The 27,422-nt window shown below is 45.1% G+C and overlaps 1 protein-coding gene across 1 annotated transcript; it reads right to left on the bottom strand.

Moving 5' to 3' along the window:
• Positions 1 to 26,496, bottom strand: LOC147454823 (uncharacterized). Its single transcript, XM_086516650.1, has 5 exons — positions 26,139 to 26,496; positions 25,962 to 26,039; positions 635 to 734; positions 396 to 550; positions 1 to 271 (listed from the first exon to the last, which is right to left on the bottom strand). The coding sequence occupies exons 1-5, from the start codon at positions 26,424 to 26,426 to the stop codon at positions 62 to 64; spliced, it is 831 nt and encodes a 276-aa protein (XP_086372776.1). The 5' UTR covers positions 26,427 to 26,496; the 3' UTR covers positions 1 to 61.
• Positions 26,497 to 27,422: the final 926 nt, after the last annotated feature.

Raw genomic sequence — 27,422 nt, 5'->3', positions numbered from 1 at the left:
TCACCTCAATTGGCCCATGATTTTCTTTAAAGTTGAAACCATGATACAGGTAACACGTGCTTCAATGGGTGGAATGAAGCTTTGATAGGAAATACAAGCATCCTGATGAGAGCAAAATCGATGCAGAGAAGCACAAAAGATCAACTCCTGTGTTAATTGGCACCTTCTTGCTTTTGTCAAACATTCCTACCAGCAATATCATCACAATCACATGGCCAAGCTTGGTCTTCAGTTCATCTAAGGAGCGAATTTCTAACCATTTGGGCCTCTCCTGCAGTAGTAAATTTTAGCAATATCATAACTGAATCTCTGTTGCTTGAAAAAGAAAGAGCGCCTACCAATTCTAACAAAAACACTTAATGAGACGCACTGTGAAAAAATGCATTGGAACTTACCCTCAATCGGAAAAGGCCAAATAAATTCGACCCACAAACCGTCGTTCTTGAGCCCCCAGAGGCGCAATTACCACCCGGCACATCCAAGGTGCTTATGAAAAGCTCATAAAGTCCCATTCCAAAAATGAGCATGACAGTCCCCATGAGATATACATCTTCAAACAAAGAATTTTAGAAAGCTCGGTCCATTTCTTAGCAAATTTTCAAATCAACAAGTAAAAAGCAGCAGATGTCATTACCTACTGCTTCCACAAGTAGCAGGATGACCTTCCCCGTGCCAACGCCATGCAAGCAAGTCAAAAAATACTCTCTGAATGACTCCACCACAAAGGAACATCCCTGAAAATGGTCAGCTCAAGTTAAGACTATCAGCAGAATGACGAAAGGGGGAATCGTCAGAAAAGTGCTGGATAGAGCTTGTAATCAATGAGCAGGCACAGCGGATGATAAACATGACACAAGAATCACCTATCACACTGTTATACACACCAGTCCTTGCTTAGCTACTTGTTCCTTCTTACTTGGAGAATGTTCCTTAACCCTCATGGAGAAGGACTCGGGAGAGAGAAAGAGGGGCATGAAGTTTATCTTGGGGGCAGGGGGGAGAGCTAAGAGATTGACACCATGATGATGTCCCACCCTACTTCCTCAAGGGAGAATTGTACTTGGAATGCTCATGCAATGAGATGATGAAGATCCCACTGATAACTGACTTGACAACAGGCTGACCACTCTCTCAAATCCTTCTACCCAATGGCTACAAGTCACCCCCCTCCAGAGTCCATAAAGACACCTATTGATGCTGATCGTGGGCGAGGATAAAGGGCTCAGATCCAACTTTCACCAGGTTCAGATTGGCCTCCAATAGATTGAAAACTGAGTTACTACAGTGGGGACTACTTTGGGGTGCTGCTGGCCTTGATCTATGGGCTGATCTGATGGTAGACCTTATAGCGAGCTCCAATTTGAAACAATACCCCTTTTCTGGCTTAGATGTGGGTGGTCTGATCAACTACATATCAACCAACAATGGTTGCTTGGGACTGCTACAAAGAGGCTGGACTGAACTGGCTGAGATCGCCTCCTCTAGATGCAACGGGGTTTTAGCCCTAGGGTTTAAGCTTCCATTACCAAGTCAAAGAAGTAGTAGCACACTGCTTCCAAATGGCCAGAGGAACGGCAACCCTACTGGTGGTCCTTACTCGCCTCTTGTCATAGGAACAATTGCTTCTTTTTTTTTTTCTTTGGTGGGGGGGGGGGGGGGGGGGGCCTCATCAATAAAGGACACAGGCAAAACTCGTGAGATCAACGGCTGGAGATGGATCAGCCGTTGATCTCCCCCAATGTAAATAAAAAGATTAGAGTTCCGTGCGTCGCGTCGACCCGTTGAACCCACGACCTCCCCCTCCACAGCCTCGAGCTCTAATCACCTGCGCTATCACGCGTTGTTGAAAGCAATGCGCCTTCGCGCAATCAAAAACCTGCTCCCCCCCCCCCGCTTCGTCGATCCAACGGTCCATATCGCGTGTCTGGCCGTTAAATCGCCCCTGCCGTAGATCCCGCGAGTCCCACCCTGTGTCACTTATAAACGGCAGGGGGAGAGGGGGGGGGCTGTATACTGTGTACAAAAGAGACCTCTGGAGATGCTGTCATAGGAACAGTTCTCCCAGCCACAATGATTTTCTCCCTATCGAAAGAGAATTTTCTCTATCTAGGTGTTGATTTTCTCTTTCTAGGCAAATTTTCTGTCGAGCAAGGCTGACTTTTTCTCTCTGAGCTAGAGAGCAGATTCTATATCTAGACTGATATTTTTTCTTGCTTTCATTGCTTTTCCGATTTTCTGAAAAGCTTTCATTTTCTCCCATAGCACTGGTAATTGGTTTTTGCACACTTTGGACTCTTAGAACTGCACGCCACACTATATGCACATGTGGGCAAACTTAAAGACAGTGGCTAATAGTCTCATCTACATGTAAGGTGCAGCACAAACAGGTCTGATCATGGCCAACATCAACAGCCTGTGTCCTCATTTGCAAACCATCATGAGCCATTAACCACATGAAATAGAGTTTATGGCAGCTGATCCGCAATCTAAAGAAAAAGAACCATTGTACATGAATGCATGAGAATCGAGATCCGACCAACACTCCAATTGTGTAGACCAACAATCCAAAATCTTCTACTGCAATCGAATATGCCGACCAATACTAGCGGAATACTCAAAAAACGAGACTGTCTAGTGCTAAATTCGCCGTTGAGGGTCAGCGCCAGTCCCGAAGTCCCACGACAACTGTGAGATAGGTCTGCTTTCTTAGATCCATAACCGCCACAAACGGACATCATCAAATAAGAATCCGGGGTCCACTACATGGCATTTTCTGGATGAGCCTACCGCACGGAAAGGGTCCCAACTAGCCAAGGAGCAGAATCCTAGGGCAGAATGGCAACAAAATCAACCCTCACATGAGTACCATCTGTCATTGAATCAGAATCCACTGCAAACTGTATGCAACTAAGCCGAGCACAACTTGTATTAAACATAACCCACAATCCATCGTGAGTCGGGAGATTGGTAGTGCCCTGTATCACCTCCCGCCAAGAAGGGGGAATCGCATCGTCAATCTCGGCAATCCAAGTCTGTATCCCTTTACACATCAAACTCATCAGTGATGAACTATGCATCCAAACAGTGGTGCCATGACCAGTCAGCAAGGGATGCTGCAGATTCTCTCTCCCGCCAACCCAATCAATACGAGCCTACTCTCGCCCCAAAAAGTGTATTTCTTTTTCTGTTAACCGCCAATCTATGTTGCCATAGTGTTTGTGTTATGCTTCACTTTTGAGAACACGATGATGTCGTCGAAAAAGGTGCCCACAAATGACTTGTACTCTCTAAAAATCCTGTCCATCATCTTGTTGGACGTTGTAGAAGCATTAGAGACCAAAAGGCATCCCCAAATACTCATACATCGCGGTCTTGTATACATCTCCAGAAGCAATCCTGATCTGATGACAATCACTTTTCAGGTCCATTTTACTAAAGCACGTAGAACCCTGTAGCCTGTCAAGTATATCATCGATCCTAGGTATTGGAAACCTGTTCTTGATGGCGATTTTGTTGAGAGCTCTGTAGTCAATGCACATTCTCCAAGATCGATCTTTCTTCAACACTAGAAGCACTGGTGAACAACAAGGTGATGTAATGGGCTGAATTAGCAATCACGTGGAGACGGGGACCGGTCTCAGGGACAGCGATGGGACTCGGGGACGTGAGGAACCGCGAGGATGGGGATGTGGCAAAACAAGGGACGGGGGATGGGCCAAGGGACGCGTGTCAAAAAAGCGTACACTAGACAACACTAAGAGCACAAGATTGCAAAGAAAAAGTGGGTTTTGCAATCATAATACCAAAATATGACATGCAGTAAGAACACGCCACGCGTGCGCCTTGCACATTGATGTGGTGAAATTGTGATCAATCGTCATACTTAAAGGGCAAAAAGCATAGTTAACCAGAACGGGGACTGGGAATGGGAACGGGAGGGTCCGGAACGGGACGGGAATGGGGAGGAGGGGGGAGGAGGGGGGGGAGAACGAGAACGGGGCCGAAACGTTCGACTAAAGTAAGGCTTGAATTACCTCCATTAAGCTTAGTCCCAAATCAACTCCTAAACAGTGTCAAAACTACCCTCAAACTACCCAAATATGTCCCCCAACTGTAAGGTGCAGCGGAATGACTGTTTGCGCTTTGCTCAAGATGAGTGCTCTGAACTGTTCTCAAGGTTCCTTTTAGTTCTTATGGAAGGGAGAGCCTTCCGTTCTTCATGGAAAGTGCTATGATCACGAACAAAGTGAATGGACATTGTGTGTGCAAGTATATGAGACTGAGAGATAGAGAGAGAAGAGAGATACGACACCAGAGACGTTGTAAAAACCCTCCTCCGAAGGCCCCACTCTTGTCGGCGAGAGTGGTCTACTTATGATTGCACAATCTGGTACAAATGGTATGCATGAGATTGATGCAAGTCTAGGCTATGTCGACGATGACGACGGTGATGACGAAGTTGACCTAAGGGCTGAAATCTGCAATCTTTCTACTGCTGTGAAATCTGCTAATCTTCTATCTGCTCAATTCTGACTCTATGTCGATGACGACGATGCGCCGACGACGCGCTGAAAACGCAGATGCTGAAATCTGCGTTTCCGGGCTGAAACTGTAAACCTTGCGAAAACTGGCCGTGCGGCGAGGAACTGCTTCGGGAAGGTGAGATCTGCGAGGTTCAGGACTTGATCTGGGGGCACTAACTGCTGAAAACTGAAAACGCTAATGTTCCTTGCTTTCCGTTGCGGTAAAGGTGCAAAACGCCGGGGCTGATCTGCAACCAAAAACGCTAGGGCTGAATTTTGGTGTTTCTATCGTGATTCTGCAAATGCAAAAACGCTAGGCTGATCTACTGTGTCTAACTATTGCCGGGTTGATCTTCCATGCAAAACGTTGGGGCTGATCTACAATGGAGAAAACGCCAGGCTGTCCTTGGCTGAAAACGCTAAGTCTCCTACCGGGGGATTCTGTTGAGAAGTTGCCTGTTGAGCGTGGAGCTCCTGCTGCCTCTTCTGCCATTTAGTGCTAACTTGGGTTTGCTTATATATTTTCTTAGCAAAATTGCCCTACCTACTTTTGTTGGAAAGTCACTTAAATTAATAAGTGAAAGTGTCACGTGACACATCCAACCCTATGTTTCCGTGGACAAGCTACAGCATGATCAGGGTTCAGTCAGTCCAGCCAGTCTAGATTAGAAGTGATCTGGCACTTTTGTGAGTCTATTCGTAGACCGTGCATGCCCAATCACTTGGTGTAGATGCATATCCTCTTGTTGCACACAGCATGATCATCAGTATTCCCATCAGAATCCATTAGAATCAGTCAGGGGAATTTTCCAGTGCATTTAGCCTATTTTACCTATTTTTGGTATTTTTCACTTATTAATTCAAGTGACTTCCCAACAAAAGTAGGTAGGGCAATTTTGCTAAGTTTGTATATAAGCAAACCCAAGTTAGCACTAAATGGCAGAAGAGGCAACAGAAGGTCCCGCTCAACAGGCACCTTCTCAGCAAGAACCCCATCAGAACCCTGGCGTTTTGGTTTTCCCTCATCGCCCACACCCTCATTGCCCTAGCGTTTTCTGTCCCTAGCAGATCTCCACCGCAAGCCGACATCAAGCCTAGCATTTTGCTTCATGGGCATCACCCCTAGCCCCGGCGTGTCAGTCCCTTCATCGCCAGCACCCCCAGGGAGGCCAACGTTTTACTAACGCTACAACAGCCCCCAGCGTTTTTGGTTTTCAGCCCTTGTTGCAGCAGATGCAGCAGAGTTTTCAGCCTTGAAGACGATAGCAGATTCAGCCCTAGCCTTATGCAAAATATCCCCATTTTCAACCCCTAAAAACGGAGCCAAAACAGTAATTTTCAGCCACTGAAAACAGTCCTAGATTTTCAGCCATAGCGTGTTTATGGACAGCAGATAGCAGACCGCAGATTTCAGCCCTAAAGTCGTCGTTGTCATCCCAGTCGTCGTCGTCAGCATAGTCCCAAGTTGCATCACTCCATTGCATCCGCATTGTACCACTTTGTGCAATCATAAGTAGACCACTCTCACCGACGAGAGTGGGGCCTTCGGAGGAGGGTTTTACAACGTCTCTGGTGTCGTATCTCTCTTCTCTCTATCTCTCAGTCTCATACACTTGCACGCACAGTGTCCATTCACTTTGTTTGTGATCATAGCACTTTCCATTAAGAATGGAAGGCTCTCCCTTCCATAAGAACTAAAAGGAACCTTGAGCACAGTTCGGAGCACTCATCTTGAGCAAAGCGCAAACATTCATTCCGTTGCACCTAACATTGGTATCAGAGCTTTGGCAGTGTTCTGTATCACTCAAGGAAAGAACAACAAGAATCACAAGAATTTTTTTTGTTTATTGCGGTCGCACGAACCCAAGTTCGCTTGGGCGTGTCGATTCCTAATCGTGTTTTTGAAGAGTGACAGGAATCCCAGGAAAGAAGGGCTTGTCCAACCTCCCCTTGTGTCTCTTTTCACTCATTGAGAGCGGACCGTGCACTTAGCGGCCGGCCAATCGACGTGAGGTGGGAAAAAGCAACCTTGGTGTGAGCGCAAGGCCGCCAAGGGGTGCGCCCACGGAAAGGAGTAGAACTCGGGTGAAGAGAAGATCCTTCTCAAACACGGTTTGCAAGCGACAGAAAACCTCAAGAACCTCAAGAACCCAAGTTTCTCGTGAACTTAAGAACTCAAGACCCTCAAGAACCCAAGTTCCTCGTGAACTTAAGAACTCAAGAACCACAAGAACCCACGACTTCAAAATGGTCATCACTCGAAGCGGAATGGATACTTCGCTTGGAGGTGATGAGCATGAGAGAGGCGAAGAAGAATTTTCCCCACCATTAGGTTTTTCCAACCCTCACCCTTCCCCATCTACGTCAAGGATTGCGGTAACTCCTATGGAGGAGTTGGACCAATTGTTTCTGGAAAGAAAGTTAGAAAGCGAAGAAAGAGAAGCAGAAAGAAAGGCCTTCGAAGAAGAAATGGCAACCATAGATCGTGACTACAAAGAGGAAATGGCAACCATAGAGCGTCAGTACGACTTGGAAGAAAAAGAAAGACGAGCAAAATTCGATCGCGAGAACAACGAAAGACGAGCAGAATATGATCGCGAGAACAAAGCAAGAATGCAAGAGATGTTGCGACTCTTTTCTCAAGTGCAGGCACAGATGCAAGAGATTCGGGAAAAGGAGACTCTCTCAGTCTCAAGCATGACACACATGATTTGCATGATGATTTGATTGACAATGATGAGCATGATGCTTTGATTGACAATGATGAGCATGATGATTTGGATGATAACGATGAGCATGATGGTTTGCATGATCAAGATGTGATTTCTCACAAGCATGATGAGTTGCATGAAGATGATGTGATTGTTCACAAGGATGATGTATTAGTGGATGCTTTTTCTAGCGAAGCTAACCTCGTTGTAGATTCGATCAATCACGAAGAACCGATCTTGGCTTTCGAGTCGAGGTCCAAAGAACCCCCACAGGACGATTCGATCATCCAAGAAGAACCGATCTTGGCTCTCGAGCCTAGGTCCAAAGAACCCTCGCAGGAAGTATTATGTGTTCGCATGATTGATACGCACGCATTGTTCGAGTGTTTCATTCGTGATCGTTTCCTGTATTTTAGTCAATGTCTTTATGTGATCCCTTTTCCTAGGCATGACATATTGTATGTTGAGCACGTTTCTCTCATGGATGAGCGCGAATGTATGCGGATTTTTCATGCAAAGCTGAAAAGTATGTATGTAAGGAATTCACATTCCATGTCTCTTCCTTGGCATGACACACTTTCCGAACGAGCACATGAAAGTATGAGCACCAAGCATAGGCATTTCCGTTGTGAATTGCCACAGTTGATTGCTCTCGATCATAAGAGAAAGATTCGGTCTCATTGTTAGCATGTGTTTGATGAACAGGTTGTCACTCCGTCTCTATGTTCATCTACATTGCATACATAGTCTTTAGCGAAGACAAGATTTTTTCCACTCACTTTACATAGAATAGGTATGTTTATGTTTTTGTGTTGGAAGTGGTTTTAGGAATTTTCAGCCATGGAGATTCTTGAAGACGATAGAAGCATGACTCTCGACGAAGTTGAAGCATCGAAGGAACCCCAAAAGACTTTGTGTCGCTTTCGGCGCGGCCCAAAGAAGCAAGCGTTGCAGACCTTTATGAAGTTCAAGTACCGCAGGACCCACAGAGTGGGCCGGCGAAGAGTCCCTTCCTAGGATTCCGACTGCGATTGGCAATCTCCCTCGACGCCATACAGTTCGGTACCAGTACCTCACTTTGAAAAGGAGGGGATGTCACGTGACACATCCAACCCTATGTGTCCGTGGACAAGCTACAGCATGATCAGGGTTCAGTCAGTCCAATCAATCTAGATTAGAAGTGATCTGGCACTTTTGTGAGTCTATTCGTAGACCGTGCATGCTCAGTCACTTGGTGTAGATGCATATCCTCTTGTTGCACACAGCATGATCATCAGTAATCCCATCAAAATCCATTAAAATCGGTCAGGGAAATTTTCCAGTGCATTCAGCCTATTTTACCTATTTTTGGCATTTTTCACTTATTAATTTAAGTGACTTCCCAACAAAAGTAGGTAGGGCAATTTTGCTAAGTTTGTATATAAGCAAACCTAAGTTAGCACTAAATGGCAGAAGAGGCAACAGGAGGTCCCGCTCAACAGGCACCTTCTCAGCAAGAACCCCATCAGAACCCTGGCATTTTGGTTTTCCCTCATCGCCCACACCCTCATTGCCCTAGCGTTTTCTGTCCCTAGCAGATCTCCACCGCAAGCCGACATCAAGCCTAGCGTTTTCCTTCATGGGCATCACCCCTAGCCCCGACGTGTCAGTCCCTTCATCGCCAGCACCCCCAGGGAGGCTAGCGTTTTACTAACGCTACAACAGCCCCTAGCGTTTTTGGTTTTCAGCCCTTGTTGCAGCAGATGCAGCAGTGTTTTCAGCCTTGAAGACGATAGCAGATTCAGCCCTAGCCTCATGCAGAGTATCCCCATTTTCAGCCCCTAAAAACGCAGCCAAAACAGTCATTTTCAGCCACCGAAAACAGTCCCAGATTTTCAGCCATAGCGTGTTTATGGACAGCAGATAGAAGACCGCAGATTTCAGCCCTAAAGTCGTCGTCGTCGTCGTCATAGTCCCAAGTTGCATCAGTCCATTGCATCCGCATTGTACCACTTTGTGCAATCATAAGTAGACCACTCTCGCCGACGAGAGTGGGGCCTTCGGAGGAGGGTTTTACAACGTCTCTGGTGTCGTATCTCTCTTCTCTCTATCTCTCAGTCTCATACACTTGCATGCACAGTGTCCATTCACTTTGTTTGTGATCATAGCACTTTCCATTAAGAACGGAAGGCTCTCCCTTCCATAAGAACTAAAAGGAACCTTGAGCACAGTTCGGAGCACTCATCTTGAGCAAAGTGCAAACATTCATTCCGCTGCACCTAACAAAAAATGTCAAAAATAGGGAAAATAGGCTAAAATCACTGGAGAATTCCCCTGATGGATTCTGATGGGAATACTGATGATCATGCTGTGTGCAACCAGAGAATATGCATCTATACTAAGTGACTGAGCATGCACAGTCTACGAATAGACTCACAAAAGTGCCAGATCACTTCTAATCTAGACTAACTGGACTGACTGAACCATGATCATGCTGTAGCTTGTCCACGGACACATCGGGTTGGATGTATCACGTGACATCCCCTCCTTTTCAAGCTGAGGTACTGGTACTGAACTGTATGGCGTCTAGGGAGATCGCCAATAGCATCCAGAATCCTGGAAGGGACTCTTCGCCGGCCCACTTTGATGTGTGGGTCGTGCGATACTTGAACTTCATAAAGGTCTGCAACGCTTGCTTCTTTGGGCCGCACCGAAAGCGACACAAAGTCTTCGCCGGCCCACTCTGATGTGTGGGTCGTGCAATACTTGAACTTCATAAAGGTCTGCAACGCTTGCTTCTTTGGGCCGCGCCGAAAGCGACAAAGTCTTATGTGGCTCCTTCGATGCTTCAACTTCGTCTAGAATCGTGCTTCTTCCATCTTCAAGAATCTCCATGGCTGAAAATTCATGAAACCATTTCCAACACAAAACCATGAACATACACATTCCATGTAAAGTGAGTGGAAAAAATCTTGTCTTCCTCAAAGACTGTGCATGCAATGTAGATGAACATAGAGACAGAGTGACAACCCGTTCATCAAACACATGCAAACAATGAGATCGAATCTTTCTCTTATGATCTAGAGCAATCAACTATGGCAAAACACAATGGAAATGTCCACGCTTGGTGCTCATACTTTTATGTGCTCGTTCGAAAACTGTGTCATGCCAAGGAAGAGACATGGAATGTGACTTCCTTACATACATACTTTTCAGCTTTTCATGAACAATCCACACACATTCATGCTCATCCATGAGAGAAACGTGCTCAACATACAATATGTCATGCCTAGGAAAAGGGATCACACAAAGACGCTGACTAAAATACAGGAAACGATCACGAATAAAACACTCGAACAATGCGTGCGTATCAATCATGCGAACACATAATACTTCCTGTGAGGGTTCCGTGGACCTAGGCTCGAGAGCCAAGATCGGTTCTTCCTGAATGATCGAATCGTCCTGTGGGGGTTCTTTGGACCTCTACTCGAAAGCCAAGATCGGTTCTTCGTGATTGATCGAATCTGCAACGAGGTTAGCTTCGCTAGAAAAAGCATCCACTAACACATCATCCTGGTGAACAATCACAGCTTCTTCATGCAACTCATCATGCTTGTGAGAAATCACATCTTGATCATGCAAATCATCATGCTTGTCATTGACATCCAAATCATCATGCTTATCTTTGTCATCCAAATCATCATGCTTGTCATTCAAAACGTCATGCTTATCATCATCATTCAAATCATGCTTCTCACAATCGTGCAAATCTTGTGTACCATGCTTTGGAGAAGAAGAGATTGAGAGAGTCTCCTTTTCCCGAATCTCTTGCATCTGTGCCTGAGCTTGAGAAAAGAGTCGCAAGAACTCTTTCCTTCTTGCTTTGATCTCGCGATCAAATTCTGCTTGTCTTGCTCTGTTCTCTGCTTGTCTTTCTGCGCGCTCACGATCCAATTTGGCTTGTCGTTCTTTGGCTTCCAAACGTGCTTGCTCACGCTCACGCGTTATGGCCGCCATTCTTGCTGCATTTCTTGCTTCGCGTTGTAAATTCTGTTCCATAAACAACAGCTCCAATTCCTCCGTAGGAGTTAGTGCAATCATTGTCGTAGATGGGAAAGGGTCAGAAAAACCTGGTAGGGAAAATTCTTCTTCGCCTCTCTCATGCTCATCACCTCCAAGCGAAGTATCCATTCCGCTTCGAGTGATGACCATTCTGAAGTCGTGGGTTCTTGTGGTCTTGGGTTCTTAAGTTCACGAGGAACTTGGGTTCTTGCAAGTATTGGTTCTTGAGGTTCTTGAGGTTTTCTTTCGCTTGCAAACCGCGTTTGAGAAGGATCTTCTCTTCACCCGAGTTCTACTCCTTTCTGCGGGCGCGCCCCTTGGCGGCCTTGCGCTCACACCAAGGTTGCTTTTTCTCACCTCACGTCGATTGGCCGGCCGCTAAGTGCACGGTCCCCTCTCAATGAGTGAAAAGAGACACAAGGGGAAGCTGGACAAGCCCTTCTTCCTTGGGATTCCTGTCACTCTTCAAAAACACGATTAGGAATCGACACGCCCAAGCGAACTTGGGTTCGTGCGACCTCAACAAGCAAGAAAAATTCTTGTGGTTCTTGTGGTTCTTTCCTTGAGTGATACAAAACACTGCCAAAGCTCTGATACCAATGTAAGGTGCAGCGGAATGATTGTTTGCGCTTTGCTTAAGATGAGTGCTCTGAACTGTGCTCAAGGTTCCTTTTAGTTCTTATGGAAGGGAGAGCCTTCCATTCTTAATGGAAAGTGCTATGATCACGAACAAAGTGAATGGACACTGTGCGTGCAAGTATATGAGACTGAGAGATAGAGAGAGAAGAGAGATACGACACCAAATACGTAAAAACCCTCCTCCGAAGGCCCCACTCGTCGACGAGAGTGGTCTACTTATGATTGCACAATCTGGTACAAATGGTATGCATGAGACTGATGCAAGTCTAGGCTATGTCGACGATGACGACGGTGATGACGAAGTTGACCTAAGGGCTGAAATCTGCAATCTTTCTACTGCTGTGAAATCTGCTAATCTTCTATCTGCTGAATTCTGACTCTATCTCGATGACGACGATGCGCCGACGACGCGCTGAAAACACAGATGCTGAAATCTGTATTTTCCGGGCTGAAACTGTAAACCTTGCGGAAACTCACCGTGCGGCGAGGAACTGCTGCGGGAAGGTGAGATCTACGAGGTTCGGGACTTGATCTGCGGGTACTAACTTCTGAAAACTGAAAACGCTAATGTTCCTTGCTTTCCGTCGCAATAAAGGTGCAAAATGCCGGGGCTGATCTGCAACCAAAAACGCTAGGGCTGAATTTTGGTGTTTCTGTCGGGATTCTGCAAATGCAGAAACGCTAGGCTGATCTGTTGTATCTAATTGTTGCCGGGTTGATCTGCCATGCAAAACGTTGGGGCTGATCTGCAATGGAGAAAACGCCAGGCTGTCCTTGGCTGAAAACGCTAAGTCTCCTTCCAGGGGGTTCTGTTGAGAAGTTGCCTGTTGAGCGTGGAGGTCTTGCTGCCACTTCTGCCATGTAGTGCTAACTTGGTTCACATAAATTAATAAGTGAAAAATGTCAAAAATAGGAAAAATAGGCTAAAATCACTGGAAAATTCCCCTGATGGAATATGATGGATTCTGATGGGAATACTGATGATCATGCTAGAGGATATGCATCTATACTAAGTGACTGGGCATACACGGTCTACGAATAGACTCACGAAAGTGCCAGATCACTTCTAATCTAGACTGACTCGACTAATTGAACCCTGATCATGCTGCAGCTTGTCCACGGACAGATAGGGTTGGATGTGTCACGTGACACCAAGCATCCCCAAATGCCTATTTTTTCCACCAAATGCCTACTTTTGCCCATTCCAAAACGGCGTTCCGTTCTGGACTCCATTTCGGGAACAGGATTGATCCAAAACGCAGTTTCGGAATGTTTGGGCCGCGTTCCATCCGTTCCCTGTTACACTTGCAAAAAGTAATGATGTACAAGTGAAGAGTGGATAAGTACAGTCTAATGGGTAACATTGGCATCTATGCCACCCTGTCCCTTATAAATTTCAAGTTTGCTGCTACCCGTCCCGCTCGCTTATGTCCCGGGACGCGTCCCCTCTACGTCCCATGTGAGGGACCCCTCTACCGTCCCATCCCTGCGTCCCTGGTTCCGTCCCTGTCATAATGCCCCATCTCCGAGTCCCCTATGACTTCGTAAATTAGACCCTTTTAAAGTTCTTTCACTTGGTTCATAATTCCCTCATTTTGGGCTCTACTTACTCTATAAGGTGGCTGGTCTAGTGGCGTGTTGCCGAGAATCAAATCACTCGTATGATCTTAACCTCACTCAGGAGGTAACTCTCCAAGCAAACCCTCAAAGAAACACTTGGCTTGAGCTTGCAAAAATTCTTATCGTTCTTTCTCTAAGTCTAACATGTTTGACTTCTTATTTTCATTGAGTTCACTTAAGTAGATCGAGTAAACAAAGAGACTAGATTTCATTAATTTTTAAACCGGCTAAAGTAGATACAAGTGGAACAAAATCGCCCTTTAATTTTACGTCAAGAATAATTTCCTTGCCCTTCTCATTCTTCAACGTGGCCTTTCTTGCCCAATATTCGACCACAACGCCGTTCTTTTGGTATGAAGTGATTCTTAAAAGGATGTAAAAGTCCTTGTGCCCTAAATATCCTTAGCAATGCAACCGAAATTTGCCTATGACACGTGTAATGGCCACATCTCGCCCTGGTGCCACTAGAATTGCCTTCATCGATGGTCCCATTTTTTGTTTTTTATGATTACAAGTCAAGCCGCCAATTCACTCGAGTAATAGTTTGTCACGTGACACATCCCAACCCTATGTGTCCGTGGACAAGCTACACCACAGCAGGGTTCAGTCAGTCAAGTCAAGTTTAGATTCGCAGTGATCTGGCACTTTGTGAGTCTATTCGTAGACCTTGCATGCCCAGTCACTTAGCATAGATGCATATCCTCCGGTTGCACACAGCATGATCATCGGAATTCCCATCAGAATCCATTAGCATCAATTAGGGGAATTTTCCAGTGCATTTAGCCTATTTTCCTATTTATTGGTTATTTTCACTTATTATTTTTAAGTGACTTTCCAACAAAAGTAGGTAGGGCAATTTTGCTACGTTAATATATAAGCAAACCCAAGTTAGCACTTTCTAGCAGAAGAGGAAGCAAGAGCTTCCCGCTCAACAAGCAACTTCTCAGCAGTACCCCCCCGCAATGGACCCTCGCCATACCTCCCATCCCATTGGCGTTTTTCCACAGCATCAGCACCGCCTTGAAGCTTCCACCTTCTGGCGCATTGTCCCCCCTTGCATAATCGCCCTACAGTGCTATTTCAGCCAACGTTTTCATTTGCAGAAAAGCACCAAATCAGCCAGCGTTTTTCATGCAAAAACGCCTGCCCAAAACCTTCAGCTTCTCCAGCGTTTTCTGTCACAAAAGGGGAGCGTACACGAGCACTTAAAAATCTGAAAATTAAAATACTTTGCAAATGTGAGAGAAGGGAGAAGATCGACATAGTATTGGGGACCAGAAGATGGGCCGGTCCCCCCCCGTTAAGAGTATTCTTTTATTCAGGGAGAATTCGTATACAAGCACGAGAACCCGAGGAAACCCCTCCGTTCTGTAATCTTAGACCCGAAGGTCGTGCTTTCCCGTAAAGGGGTTGGGCACAAGGCCGTCCCTTCCCGTAAGGGACTTAGGCGCGAAGCCGTACTTTCCCGTAAGTGACTTAGGCGTGAAGCCGTACTTCCCGTGAAGGGCCTTCCCGTAAGACGGGAGATTCCTGCAAAACAAACCACACAAACACGCGACAACAATTCGTATGGCGAATCCACAATAGATACCTGTCGCTCTTGCGCGGAAAAAAAAAGACGACTTCCATGCTTCGTAGTCTCGCGATCTCTTGTGGCAGAGTCTTCTCTTGCTGACGTTGGTACCCCCTTTGAGTGAGGGCATGTGGTGCTTTTATAGCTCCCTGGCCACGGCACGAATAGCTGCTCGCATAGAGATCGCGACCGTTTTTTTTTTTTTTTCTTTCTTTCTTTCTTTTTTTTTTTTTTTTTTTTTTGCGTTGCTCTACCCTAAATAGGGAGAGAGAATTCGCTGGTTGGTTTTGTTGCTTTATCTTCTAAGTGGCTGCCCACTTATTAAGTGCGCGGCCTGCATATTTTAAAATTGGTCTGAACCTGCCCAAAAACTCAATAAAACCTTATAAGTTAAAACCAATGCATTTCACAACAATTCCCAGGCGTCCCTGGATGCAACCACATGCACGAATGCAATGCAAACATAGATTCCTTGCGAGAAAGCGTCTGCCTTCCCGCGATTATTCCTGCTTTTCGTAAAAAGCTTCATTGAACCCATCTTTATTCTTGTGCTTGCGTTCTTACGCGTATTTTTTTACTCGGTTCGGATTTCCTCCTTAGCCTACGGAATGCCCCCTTTCTGATGCACCCGTCACCCATCATGTGACGCATCAGGGGCACTCGTAACCCGGCCCTTTCCACCGAACTTACGGAAACTCCTTCGAAATGTTTACCGTCACCCATCAGATGACACATCAGAGTTGTCCGTTCCTGATGGCATTTCCTGTAGCTACAATCTTTTAACAATTCTTAGTGTACACATTAAAATATCCTAATTTCATAAAAAGAAATTAATCATTAAAAATAAGAAATAGTCCAATTAGCAACATTTTCAGCCCCATCTACTAACGCTAGGGAATCTGCAGTTCAGCCATTGGAAAACGCAGGTTTTCAGCAGTTAGCAAAGTAGCAGATTCACCTCAAGTTGGTTGCAGATTGATCCCCCATTTTCAACCATAAAAACGCAGCCAAAACAGTCATTTTCAGCCACCGAAACAGTCCCGAAAAACAGCAGATAGAAGACTACAAATTTCAGCCATCGAGTCGTCGTCGTCATCGGCATAGTCCCATTGCATCAGTCCATTGCATACGCACTTTGTGCAATCAAAGTAGACCACTCTCGCCGACGAGAGTGGAGCCTTCGGAGGAGGGTTTTACAACCTCTCGGTGTCGTATCTCTTCTCTCTCCTTCTCTCGGTCTCATTCACTTGCACGCACAATATCCACTCACTTTATTCGTGATCATAGCACTCTCCACAAGACGGAAAGCTCTCTCTTTCCCTAAGAACTAAAAGGAACCTTGAGCAATAAAGATCACTAATCTTGAGAAAATACAACATTCATTCCGCTGCACCTTACATTGGTATCAGAGCTTTGGAAGTGTTCTGCATTACTCAAGGAAAGAACCACAAGAACCACAAGAATTTTTTTTTGCTTGTTGCGATTGGACGAACCCAAGTTTACTTGGGCGTGGCGATTTCTAATCGTGTTTTGTTGAAGAGTGACAAGAATCCCAAGAAAGAAGGGCTTGTCCAGCCTCCCCTTGTGTCTCTTTTCACTCATTGAGAGCGGACCGTGCACTTAACGGCCGGCCAATCGACGTGAGGTGGGAAAAAGCAACCTTGGTGTGAGCACAAGGCCGCCAAGGGGGAGTAGAACTCGGGTGAAGAGAAGATCCTTCTCCAACGCGATTTGCAAGCGAAAGAAAACCCCAAGAACTCAAGAACCTCAAGAACCCTAGATTCTCACGAATCAAGGACCTCAAGAACCTCAAGACCCCAAGTTCCTCGCGAACTTCAGAACCCAAGATTATAGTGCATGGTCGTCACCCGAAGCGGAATGGATACTTCGCATACAGGTGATGAGCATGAGAGAGGCGGCCAAGATTTTTCCCCACCAGGAGACTTTTTCGACCCTCCCCCTTTGCCATCCACGCCACAAGTTGTCCTCACTCCTATGGAGATGATGGTCAAGTCGATGTTGGACATGATGGCACAACAACAAGAAACGAATTGAGTTGCATTGGCACAACTCGCAAGCAAAGCAGAAGAACAAGCAGCAAAGGACCGTGCACAAGAAGCCAAGGATCGCGAGTGCGACGAAAGAAACGCAAGATTGGCCGCACAACAAGAAGAAAATCGACTTGCTCAGGAACGTGAGCGCATTGCTCTCGCCGCAAAACAAGAGGAAAATCGACTTGCTCTCAAACGCGAGCGCGATGAACGAGATGCACGAAAAGCAGAAAAGGACGCCGAGCGTGAAGCTCAAAGGGAGCTTAGCAATCAAGAATTTATTGCCAAAATTCTAGCCTCGAAGACCGAACCACCCAAAGATCGTGGGAGTTCGTCAAGTGGCGCAAGCCATGACGCGGATTCCAACCATCCAGTTACATAAAAGTTGACTTTCAATAAGTATGACGGTAAGATGGATGCTACTGTTATTCATTCTTGGTTGCATCAATTTAATGCTTATTTTGCAACAACTAAGAAAACACGCAATAGCAAAGTTTTGACGGCAGCTACGTACCTTGCCGGTGATGCCATCAATTGGTACCACGCATGGCAAGAGGCACAGCTAGTCGCGCACCTAGAGACAGCCGACGATTTCACACCCCTCTCTTTTAGTTGGGCTGATTTCCAAGACAAGCTCAAGGCGCGGTTTATGCCACCTCAGTACCTTGCACGATTGAAAGACGATTGGCGCGCTCTCAAGCAAAATGGTATGCAGGTTATGTCTTTCTAATCGTGTTTTGCAGCTAGGTACCCAACTACGCATGTCGGATGATGAGCACAAAGAGGCTTCTCTCTTTGGATTGGACGAGTATATCAAGTACAATGTCGAGGTATTCGATCCAATCAATCTCAACAAGGCGGTAGCGATTGCTCTCGCACAGGAGATGAAACATAACAAGGGAAAGCGTAAGGAGAACAAGACTTCCACAAGTATCTCGCAGACTCCTCAGAACGGTAAGAACGGTAAGAATGGTAAGAATGATAACTCTTCTAACCAATCTTCCAACAGTATCTCAACAAAGAATTCTTCCAATGAATCTAAGGGTAAGGCTAACACAACTGCTAAACCTAAGCTCACTCCATATGAAAAGGTAGCACAAGGAATTGTAGGAGGATACATCACGTCGGAAGAACAAAGCACGTATTCTAAGGAAGGTCGTTGTTTTCATTGTCACATTAAGGGTCACATAAAAAGAACATGTCCTAAGCTTCATCCGCATGAATCTAAAGAACCCACACCACCCACTACATCTGTCAATGCAATGAATGATAACACGATTGTGCCCAAAGTTTCTCAAGACCCTCCCATTGATGATTCACTCATTAAATGTTATGGTCGTACGTCGGGGCACCGTTTTGTCATATTGTTTGACCCAGGTAGTATGCATGATGTGATCAGTTCCTCTCTTGTTGAGAGAGCCCGCCTCGAAGTTAGTCCGAGATCTCCTATCGAGGTCTCTGGCTTTCGTCCTGGTATGGATGCTCTCATCACCGAGAAATGCTTTGATGTGTTATTTGCAATCCAACAGACTGCCTTCACTAGAAGATTTGTTGTTTCTCCTCTCTCAGGATGTGATATGATTTTAGGCATTAAGTGGTTTCGTGAGACTGATGCTGTCATAAAATTTGCGGCTAACACTATAACTCTCAATGCCGACAATGATTCTCCTACTGTCTTTCATGGAGTGGATACTTCTCCTTCTCCATCTCTCATTGCTAATATGCAGGACAAGGTTGAAAGAATTCGAGATAAGAAGACTCTCTCAGTCTCTTTTTCTCCATAGCATGATACACAGAACTTGCATGATTATGAGAAGCATGATGATTTGAAGGATAATGATTTGCATGATGATTTGGATGATAAAGACCAGCATGATGACTTGCATGAAGCAGATGTGATTGTTCACAAGGATGAGGTGTTAGTTGCTGCTTTTTCTAGCAAAGCTAACCTCGTTGTAGATTCGATCAATCACCAAGAATCGATCTTGGAGTCAAGGTCCATAGATCCGCCACAACAAGATTCGATAGATCCGGAAGAAGCGATCTTGGCTCTCGAGCCTTGGTCCAAAGAACCATCACAGGAAGTATTATGTGTTCGCATGATTGATACGCACGCATTGTTCGAGTGTTTCATTCGTGAAGGTTTCCTGTATTTTAGTCAGGATCGTTATGTGATCCCTTTTACTAGGCATGACATATTGTATGTTGAGCACGTTTCTCTCATGGATGAGCACGAATGTATGCGAATTGTTAATGAAAAGCTGAAAAGTTTGTATGTAAGGAAGTCACATTCCATGTCTCTTCCTTGGCATGACACAGTTTCCGAAAGAGCACATGATTGTATGAGCACCATGCATGGGCATTTTCATTATGATTTGCCACAGTTGATTGATTTCGATCAAACAGAAAAGATTCGAGCGCATTGTTTGCATGTGTTTGATGAACGGGTGGTCACTCCGTCTCTATGTTCATCTACATTGCATGCACAGTCTTTAGAGAAGACAAGATTATTTTCCTTCACTTTACATGGAATGGGTCTGTTCATGGTTTTGTGTTGGAGATGGTTTCAGGAATTTTCAGCCATGGAGATTCTTGAAGACAAAGGAAGCAGGTCTCTAGACGAAGTTGAAGCATCGAAGGAGCCACAGAAGACTTTGAGTTGCTTTCAGCGCGGCCCAAAGAAGCAAGCGTTGCAGACCTTTATGAAGTTCAAGTACTGCTCGACCCACACAGCAGAGTGGGCCGACGAAGAGTCCCTTCCAGGATTCCGGATGTTGTTGGCGATCTCCCTCGACGCCATATAGTTCGGTACCAGTACCTCACTTTGAAAAGAAGTGGATGTCACGTGACACATCCCAACCCTATGTGTCCGTGGACAAGCTACACCACAGCAGTGATCTGGCACTTTTGTGAGTCTATTCGTAGACCGTGCATGCCCAGTTACTTAGCATAGATGCATATCCTCCGGTTGCACACAGCATGATCATCGGAATTCCCATTAGAATCCATTAGCATCAATTAGGGGAATTTTCCAGTGCATTTAGCCTATTTTCCTATTTATTGGTTATTTTCACTTATTATTTTTAAGTGACTTTCCAACAAAAGTAGGTAGGGCAATTTTGCTAAGTTAATATATAAGCAAACCCAAGTTAGCACTTTCTAGCAGAAGAGGCAGTAGGAGCTTCCTGCTCAACGGGCAACTTCTCAGCAGTACCCCCCCGCAGTGGACCCTAGCCATACCTCCCATCCCATTGGCGTTTTTCCAAGCATCAGCACCGCCTTGAAGCTTCCACCTTCTGGCGCAATTGTCCCCCCTTGCATGATCGCCCTACAGTGCTATTTCAGCCAGCGTTTTCATTTGCAGAAAAGCACCAAATCAGCCAGCGTTTTTCATGCAAAAACGCAAGCCCAACCTTCAACTTCTCCAGCGTTTTCAGCCCCATCTACTAACGCTAGGGAATCTGCAGTTCAGCCATTGGAAAACGCAGGTTTTCAGCAGTTAGCAAAGTAGCAGATTCACCTCAAGTTGGTTGCAGATTGATCCCCATTTTCAGCCATAAAAACGCAGCCAAAACAGTCATTTTCAGCCACCGAAACAGTCCCGAAAAACAGCAGATAGAAGACTACAGATTTCAACCATCGAGTCGTCGTCGTCATCACCGTCGTCGTCATCGGCATAGTCCCATTGCATTAGTCCATTGCATACGCATTGTACACCTTTGTGCAATCAAAGTAGACCACTCTCGCCGACGAGAGTGGGGCCTTCGCAGGAGGGTTTTACAACCTCTGGGTGTCGTATCTGTTCTCTCTCCTTCTCTCGGTCTCATTCACTTGCACGCACAATATCCATTCACTTTGTTCGTGATCATAGCACTCTCCACAAGACGATAGCTCTCTCTTTCCCTAAGAACTAAAAGGAACCTTGAGCAATAAAGATCACTAATCTTGAGAAAATACAACATTCATTCCGCTGCACCTTACATAGTTGGCCTTGGCTCCTCCATCAAAGAAGATACGGACTTCCTATCCCGTACTTTACACCATGCTCTGCTGAGCTTCGTACTCTCGTCTGTCTATTATGGGTATGTCTCCACAAAATGTGGAACCAATCCTGTCTTTATCTTCCCTTTCTTTGCACACTCCTCAGCCGCTTTGGAACTCTCTCATTTGTCCTCTGCTTGATCATTTGACACTTTGTTAGGACATTTTGCAAGAAAGTGCGCTTTGTAGTACTCAGCACGTTGCCCAGCTGGCACTTTTGGGCTGGTTGGTTTCTTCTCCTGTTGTTTGCCCTTCTTGTTACCGTTGAACGAAGTTTTCCCCTTTTGAGCGAACATTGGCTGTTCGAAGGCACGTTAGTGCATTGGCATGTATAACAAATCCCTGTTTGGCGAGGCTCATAAGTCTCTAAATGGAGTCCGACTTCTTTTGAAGGCAATATCGTCGTATCTCCTTGGGTAAACCACAACAAAACTGCTCAACTTGTTGCTTGTAGGTAATTTTCTTAAAAGAAGAGGCTGGTAGAAAGTATCCCAAAACTTTTGGCATAGTCGTCCAAGGTGTCATCTTTGGTCATCCCCAAATGATTCCAGGCAGTAGTGAGATCCTCTTCGTATTCTTCCGTAAGCCAGGCAGAAGTGAAGACACATTTGAATTGTAACCACTTTGTAGACGCTTCTTTGTGCAACAGTAGGGTCGACCACCATGTCTGGGCATTCCCTTTCAAATAAGATGACGCTCTTTGTACTTTAAAATGTTCAGAAAAACGTCCTCCAGGAAGACGCTGTCAAACTGCTATATGAATGCAAGAGCTTCGTGGGTGTCTTTTTAGACTAAAAACGTGTCAAACGAGAGTGCTTGCCCACCCTCTTTAAAATCCTTTGTCTTCCTGCCTTTCTTCTCAAGATGGTCATACTAGTTCTAACGGTACGCGTGTCTTCCCCTCTTTCCAAACATTGACTCGAGTCTCATCTAAATCATAATTGTCACAGAACAAAGTGTCCATTGTCCTCACTTTATTGTTCAATTGTTAGCGGGTACTTTCATTGATGAATGCATGAAGGTTTTTCATTGTTCTTTTGTCACCAGATACAAATGTTTAATGTATGTTTTACATGATCGTTACTTGGTACTTGGCTAGTGAATCTCCACTTGATAATGTGTAGTAATGTGTGCCCAAGTAGTTTGCATTATATACAATTTCTTAACCTCTAATGAGGAATGGATTTTTTTAAAAAATGCTCTCATTTAGATGTTTTTTACAAAGGCACGTATTTTTACGTACATAAAAAATTTATCCCATACGGAACGACGTACAAATACGTACAGTACATTACATATGGTACCACCTTGCAGTGCTCTCAAGCTAATCTGCCAAGAGTGAGGCCTTGGGCACACTTATAAAGGCCCTTGGCCTGTCCAAAAGCAGATACACAAAAAGCACCGAGACCCAAAAGCTTCTGCGCTCCAAAAAATGACGCCCAAAAGCTTCAATGCAAACTGCAGAATTCTGTACAGTGCCACGTTAGCAATTTGCAAAAGTTTTGGGCCGGTCATACGTTGTGCCACGTCATCAATTCTACGCAAGTTAGGTCCCATGCTTTATTTTCAAGGGCTTCGGCCCCTCGGCCAAGTTCTGGTAAGTTGGTAGGGTTAGGTTTTTAAGCCTAACCCTCTTTGTGCCACTTGGCCAAAACCTGCAAGTTGGTGAAACTTCTTTTGCTTCTTTTTTCCTTCTTGAATCGAGAAGACTAAGATACAAGTTGTGACAGACATATACCAAAATTGCATTCATGTATCGGTATTAACTAGCACAAAGGCATAGACCAGTAGCGCATGTGTGTTGGATATACTAGGGGGCTATGTGATGAGAAGACGCACACCAAAGGTACATATCACAGTTGGATCACTGCATTGCATTTAGCAGAGTGGTCACACGTGGTCGTGTGGTGTATGCTTCACGAGGAATACTATGAAACCATGTAATATATTGTCAAAAACGCACATTGGATTTATTTGTCAACGCACCCACCTAACACAAATTAACACTAGATTGATGTGTCAAACCTCTGTTCTATGTTTTGTGGTGTATCTGTTGTGAATATCTCTACCGAAATACGAATGTCTGCAGCATTCTCGCTTCGTCAAGTTATGTGTCAAATGATTAAATTTGATTGCATGTCTTCATGGGGCAATTACTCTTAACAATGTTGGTTGAGTTTTTGTGCACGCACGTGTAATTGAGGATGACTACTCTTCTTTAAGAGGGGAATATGTGACGAGGTGCTGACGTGGCACACAAACTCGATACACACATACAAGCACCCAAACTCGGGACCCAAACCTGCGAGTTGCAACCCCTGAAACTTGTCCATTCCATTGAGTCTCCTTGAGTTTAATTTTCTTTAATCAACCATTGATCGAATAAACATGAATGCTACCCTACTCTACCCTCTCCCACACTCAGATGTCAAAAGGGCGTTCGGTTTTTCTGAGCATCCAAATGCTCTGAGCAATTGCAAGAAGAATCTGAAAGAATTCTTTTATAGGTACTTCCTAGGTCATTCATGTTGGTGGGTCTATGCATTCCACAGAGTTGGAGCCAGCACCAAAATCTGATATGCAATGTACCACCAATATACTCAAGAAATACATACCTACTCAAGGTCAAGTTCTGACTTATCAACCATAGGAAGGGCTAATGACAAAGGCACAAAGATAAACATATTCCGTCCATTTACTCAACAAAGCAGCCAATTGAAGTCCAGGCTATAACATTCAAGGACCGTCAAGGTCCAAGGTAAGGGGGCAGGCTATCTGAGCCATCCATCTGCTGCATATGACTGACAATCATGTTTCTGAAGAGTCGTTAGATCTACGACAACTCAGCACGCGTAATGAGAACAGTCAGCACATTTGGCTCTGCCATCCACAAAACGGCACATCAGCATCAGTAATTAAACCACAGCTTGACACATCAGCACTCATAAAAAATGATGGCAGTAAAACTCTCACTAATTACTTCCCAATCACCCAATATGTCTTCTAATCAAAGATCAGTCCTGCACACTCTGGCGGGAGCACACAGTCCTGCACCATCACACTCCTGCCTTGGCTTTTGTCCCAGCTTAGAGTTGCCGCACGACACTCCCCCCCATCCCCCGGGATTCGGCTCGCATTGACGTTCGGGCAAGCAGATGCATCGTCATGCAAGGAGGCGCTGCGTGCAAGGAGCTTCATCCTGACAAACAAACCTATGCCCGCCCCGCTTATTGTCAGCAACTGCTGTCTCTTGCACACGGTTTGGCCCCCTTCCCCTGGACCTTGACGGCCGGGAATGGTCATTAAATGACCATTCCCATAATATTGACTCCCACCATGGCGACCGACGGAGCCATGGGGTCGTCAATATTATGGGGAATGGTCATTAAATGACCATTCCCTACCCCATACCAGCCAATTGAAGTCCAGGGTATAACATTAAAGGACCATACGGGCCAATTATGGCGTTCCTTTCTGGCATGCAATTAGCACAAATCTTCCAGCCTAGTCGGATGGAATGCAAAATGGGAGTGGGAAACGGAAAACCGATGTCAATGTGTAAGTTGTTTCTTCCAGCTAGCAAGGGGTTGAAGTGCATGTGCAGCTTATCCCTACCACTACAAAACAAGAATGAGAGATTTAGAAAGAAGGTTCAATTCATCTTGACCAGGCTGGCTTTTACTAATAAAGAGACTTCGTCGTTGTCCTCTTTTATAAAATCAAAGCTGCCTGATCGAAGCAGAAAAACCTTAGTGTCTGGTAGTTCTCAATTAAACAAGGAGAACAGCAACTGATCAAAGTATTTGTTGTCTCTGCATTTTGGCCCTCACATATTTCAAATAATAGAATAATGTGTGTGAGCCAACTTTTTGTACCCTCAATTCTCTCCTTTTGCCTTCTCCGGCAAGAGAAATAATTTTACTTGTATATTGGGTGTTCCAGTTGGTGGACCAGGTAGTCTAGTCCTAGTCTTGGACGGGCACTTTACAGGTGGGCTAGTCCTAGTCCAAGAACACCGAAAGACTGCTGTTCAAGAATCATTTAAGTACATTCCTCCTGCAAAACTGAAGGGTTGCGAAGAGCTCTGGCCCTCTGCTGGGTCACCAGTTATGCCTACAGCCTCTTAAAGTACAAAATCAAGCTTACATGGGCAATGACAGATCTAACATGTTTGTCGGTGTTGGCCAGCTCAGCACTCTTTCCCTGCGCCTTTCTCCCAGCTGAAGAAGCATACATATTTTCCTTTGAGCGATAAAACATGCCAGTGATGCCACACACTTTGAAATACATGGGAGTGCATGAGCACTCTCCATGCAGAAATAAGGGAAGAAAGAAATTTTTTATCCAAGTACAATCGTAGGAATGGCCAACCATCCTGAATAGAGTCAGAGAAAACGCCCGCACAAGAGGCACTCAAATGTCCCCCAAATTTGACAATGAGAAGATCTTTGTAAATCATCACCCAAAGTGTTGCAAATATAAAAATTAGTGCCAACAGAAAGGGCAGTGCTCAGAAAGGGCAGTGCTCAAAAAGCACCATAGCTGTAAGATCAAAAGCAAACCATTCTACAACATAGAAACTTGACAGCTGCTAACACGTCCATTGGAACGCGTCTTGTGACTAATTCGATCAAAAACGAGAGATCATAAATTTCAAAAAGATGTTGGAGAATAACTTGCCTTCTTTGGAACTGAATGCAAAGATATAACACAATAAAAGGTGGGAAACAATTTACACAGTGTGATGGCTACAGAAGCTCACCTTAAGGAAGCATAAGACAGAACCAGTAAGGGAGCCCACAACTCCCATCAGGGTAAGAAATCTGCAATTGAATATAGTCTGCATATAAAAGAATCAATGGAAGGTCGAGAGAATGCCTGCATGCTGTGTTTCCTTCTGAAAGGATAATGAGATAAAGACAGCAAAAGGAGGACAAACCTTCTCAATGAACTCCTCCGCATATTGCACGGCAGAAGAAGGAGGGCTGTAAGAGGTTCCTTGCACATTGCTGGCGGGCAAGGGAGAGGTAGAAGCAACAGGAAGGGCGCCTTCATGAACAGAGCAGATGAGCTTCGAGGGGCATGCTCTGTTTCTGCGCAGGGCAAAAAGAGGCATCGGCGTGAAACCCACAGTCTGCTTCGTGATGGCTGGTTGTTCCGCATGCAAGTACTTAAAGCAAGGAGCATTCACGTGATGACCCACGATCTTCGAGTTGAGTAGCGCCATAGCCACTTCTCTGCTTGCGCGCTTCTCACCAGTCCAAACAGATCGATCGCGATTGGCAAAGAGTGGCAAATTGGCACAACTTTTGCCCTTCAAGGGTCAAACCTTTAGCTAATGTCATTGTCGTCAGTGAGCTCACAGTGGTTTCAGCTAAGAGGAGCTTACAGTGAGTGGGTTCCCACGAACCCCAGCCAACCTTTGGACTAGCCATCCCACATTGCTGCAAAATGGTCAAGTCATTTCGTGTCGACGCTAGTGAATGATTGAGATCACCTCTACCTCAAAGAACGCTAGCTTGTGTTTATGTTATGGCTCATGCTAATGCAACCACCTTTTCTTAACAATTAACTAAGATGCATACGAACTCTCAACTTTGCCATTTTCAACATATTAAAACATGCCTTGGAGGAGAAGAAAGGGCACAGCAATTTTGTGTGTGCATACTTATTAATTTGCAAAAAGGTCCTCTATTATAATGGCCTCATGTCACCTTCTCTTGTTTGATCATGTCCAAGTGAGGCTTAGGCGCCATAGGGGGAAGTGTGCAATCTTGGTGCATATTTTGAGCTATTGGATCAAACTAAGCTAGTGAGGACATATGTGCATAGGGTAGGCTTAGCTTTTTTTTTTTTTGGGCAATTCTCACATTATGTGAGAGTATTATGTTACTAATACAGACATCAATATGTCGTATGCTAGTGGTAAAAGCCCAAGTTGGAGTCTCTAGAGAGGACCAGTGTGAGGCATTTCTCTAAAGTAGATAAGAGACTATTCCCGCCAACTACATCCTCCTCCCCGTTCTTGATTAGTGATATGTCAAAATTTCAAATGTAAGGGCTTCATCTTTTATGGTTGCCCTTCCTCTTATTTGGTGCCTTCTTCACTTCAGGTCTAAGTTAATATATTTGGAGGACCACAGCTTTGTTGACTTGTTCAAGATTGTCTGATAACCATCAAGTTTTGAGGACTAGTGGAGGTTTCATTTTCCTTTATGATTCA

Source organism: Adiantum capillus-veneris, chromosome 7 (assembly GCF_014529385.1).
Source record: "Adiantum capillus-veneris isolate H3 chromosome 7, ASM1452938v2, whole genome shotgun sequence".
NCBI lineage: Eukaryota > Viridiplantae > Streptophyta > Polypodiopsida > Polypodiales > Pteridaceae > Adiantum > Adiantum capillus-veneris.
This window is presented reverse-complemented; position numbering and strand designations above follow the sequence as displayed.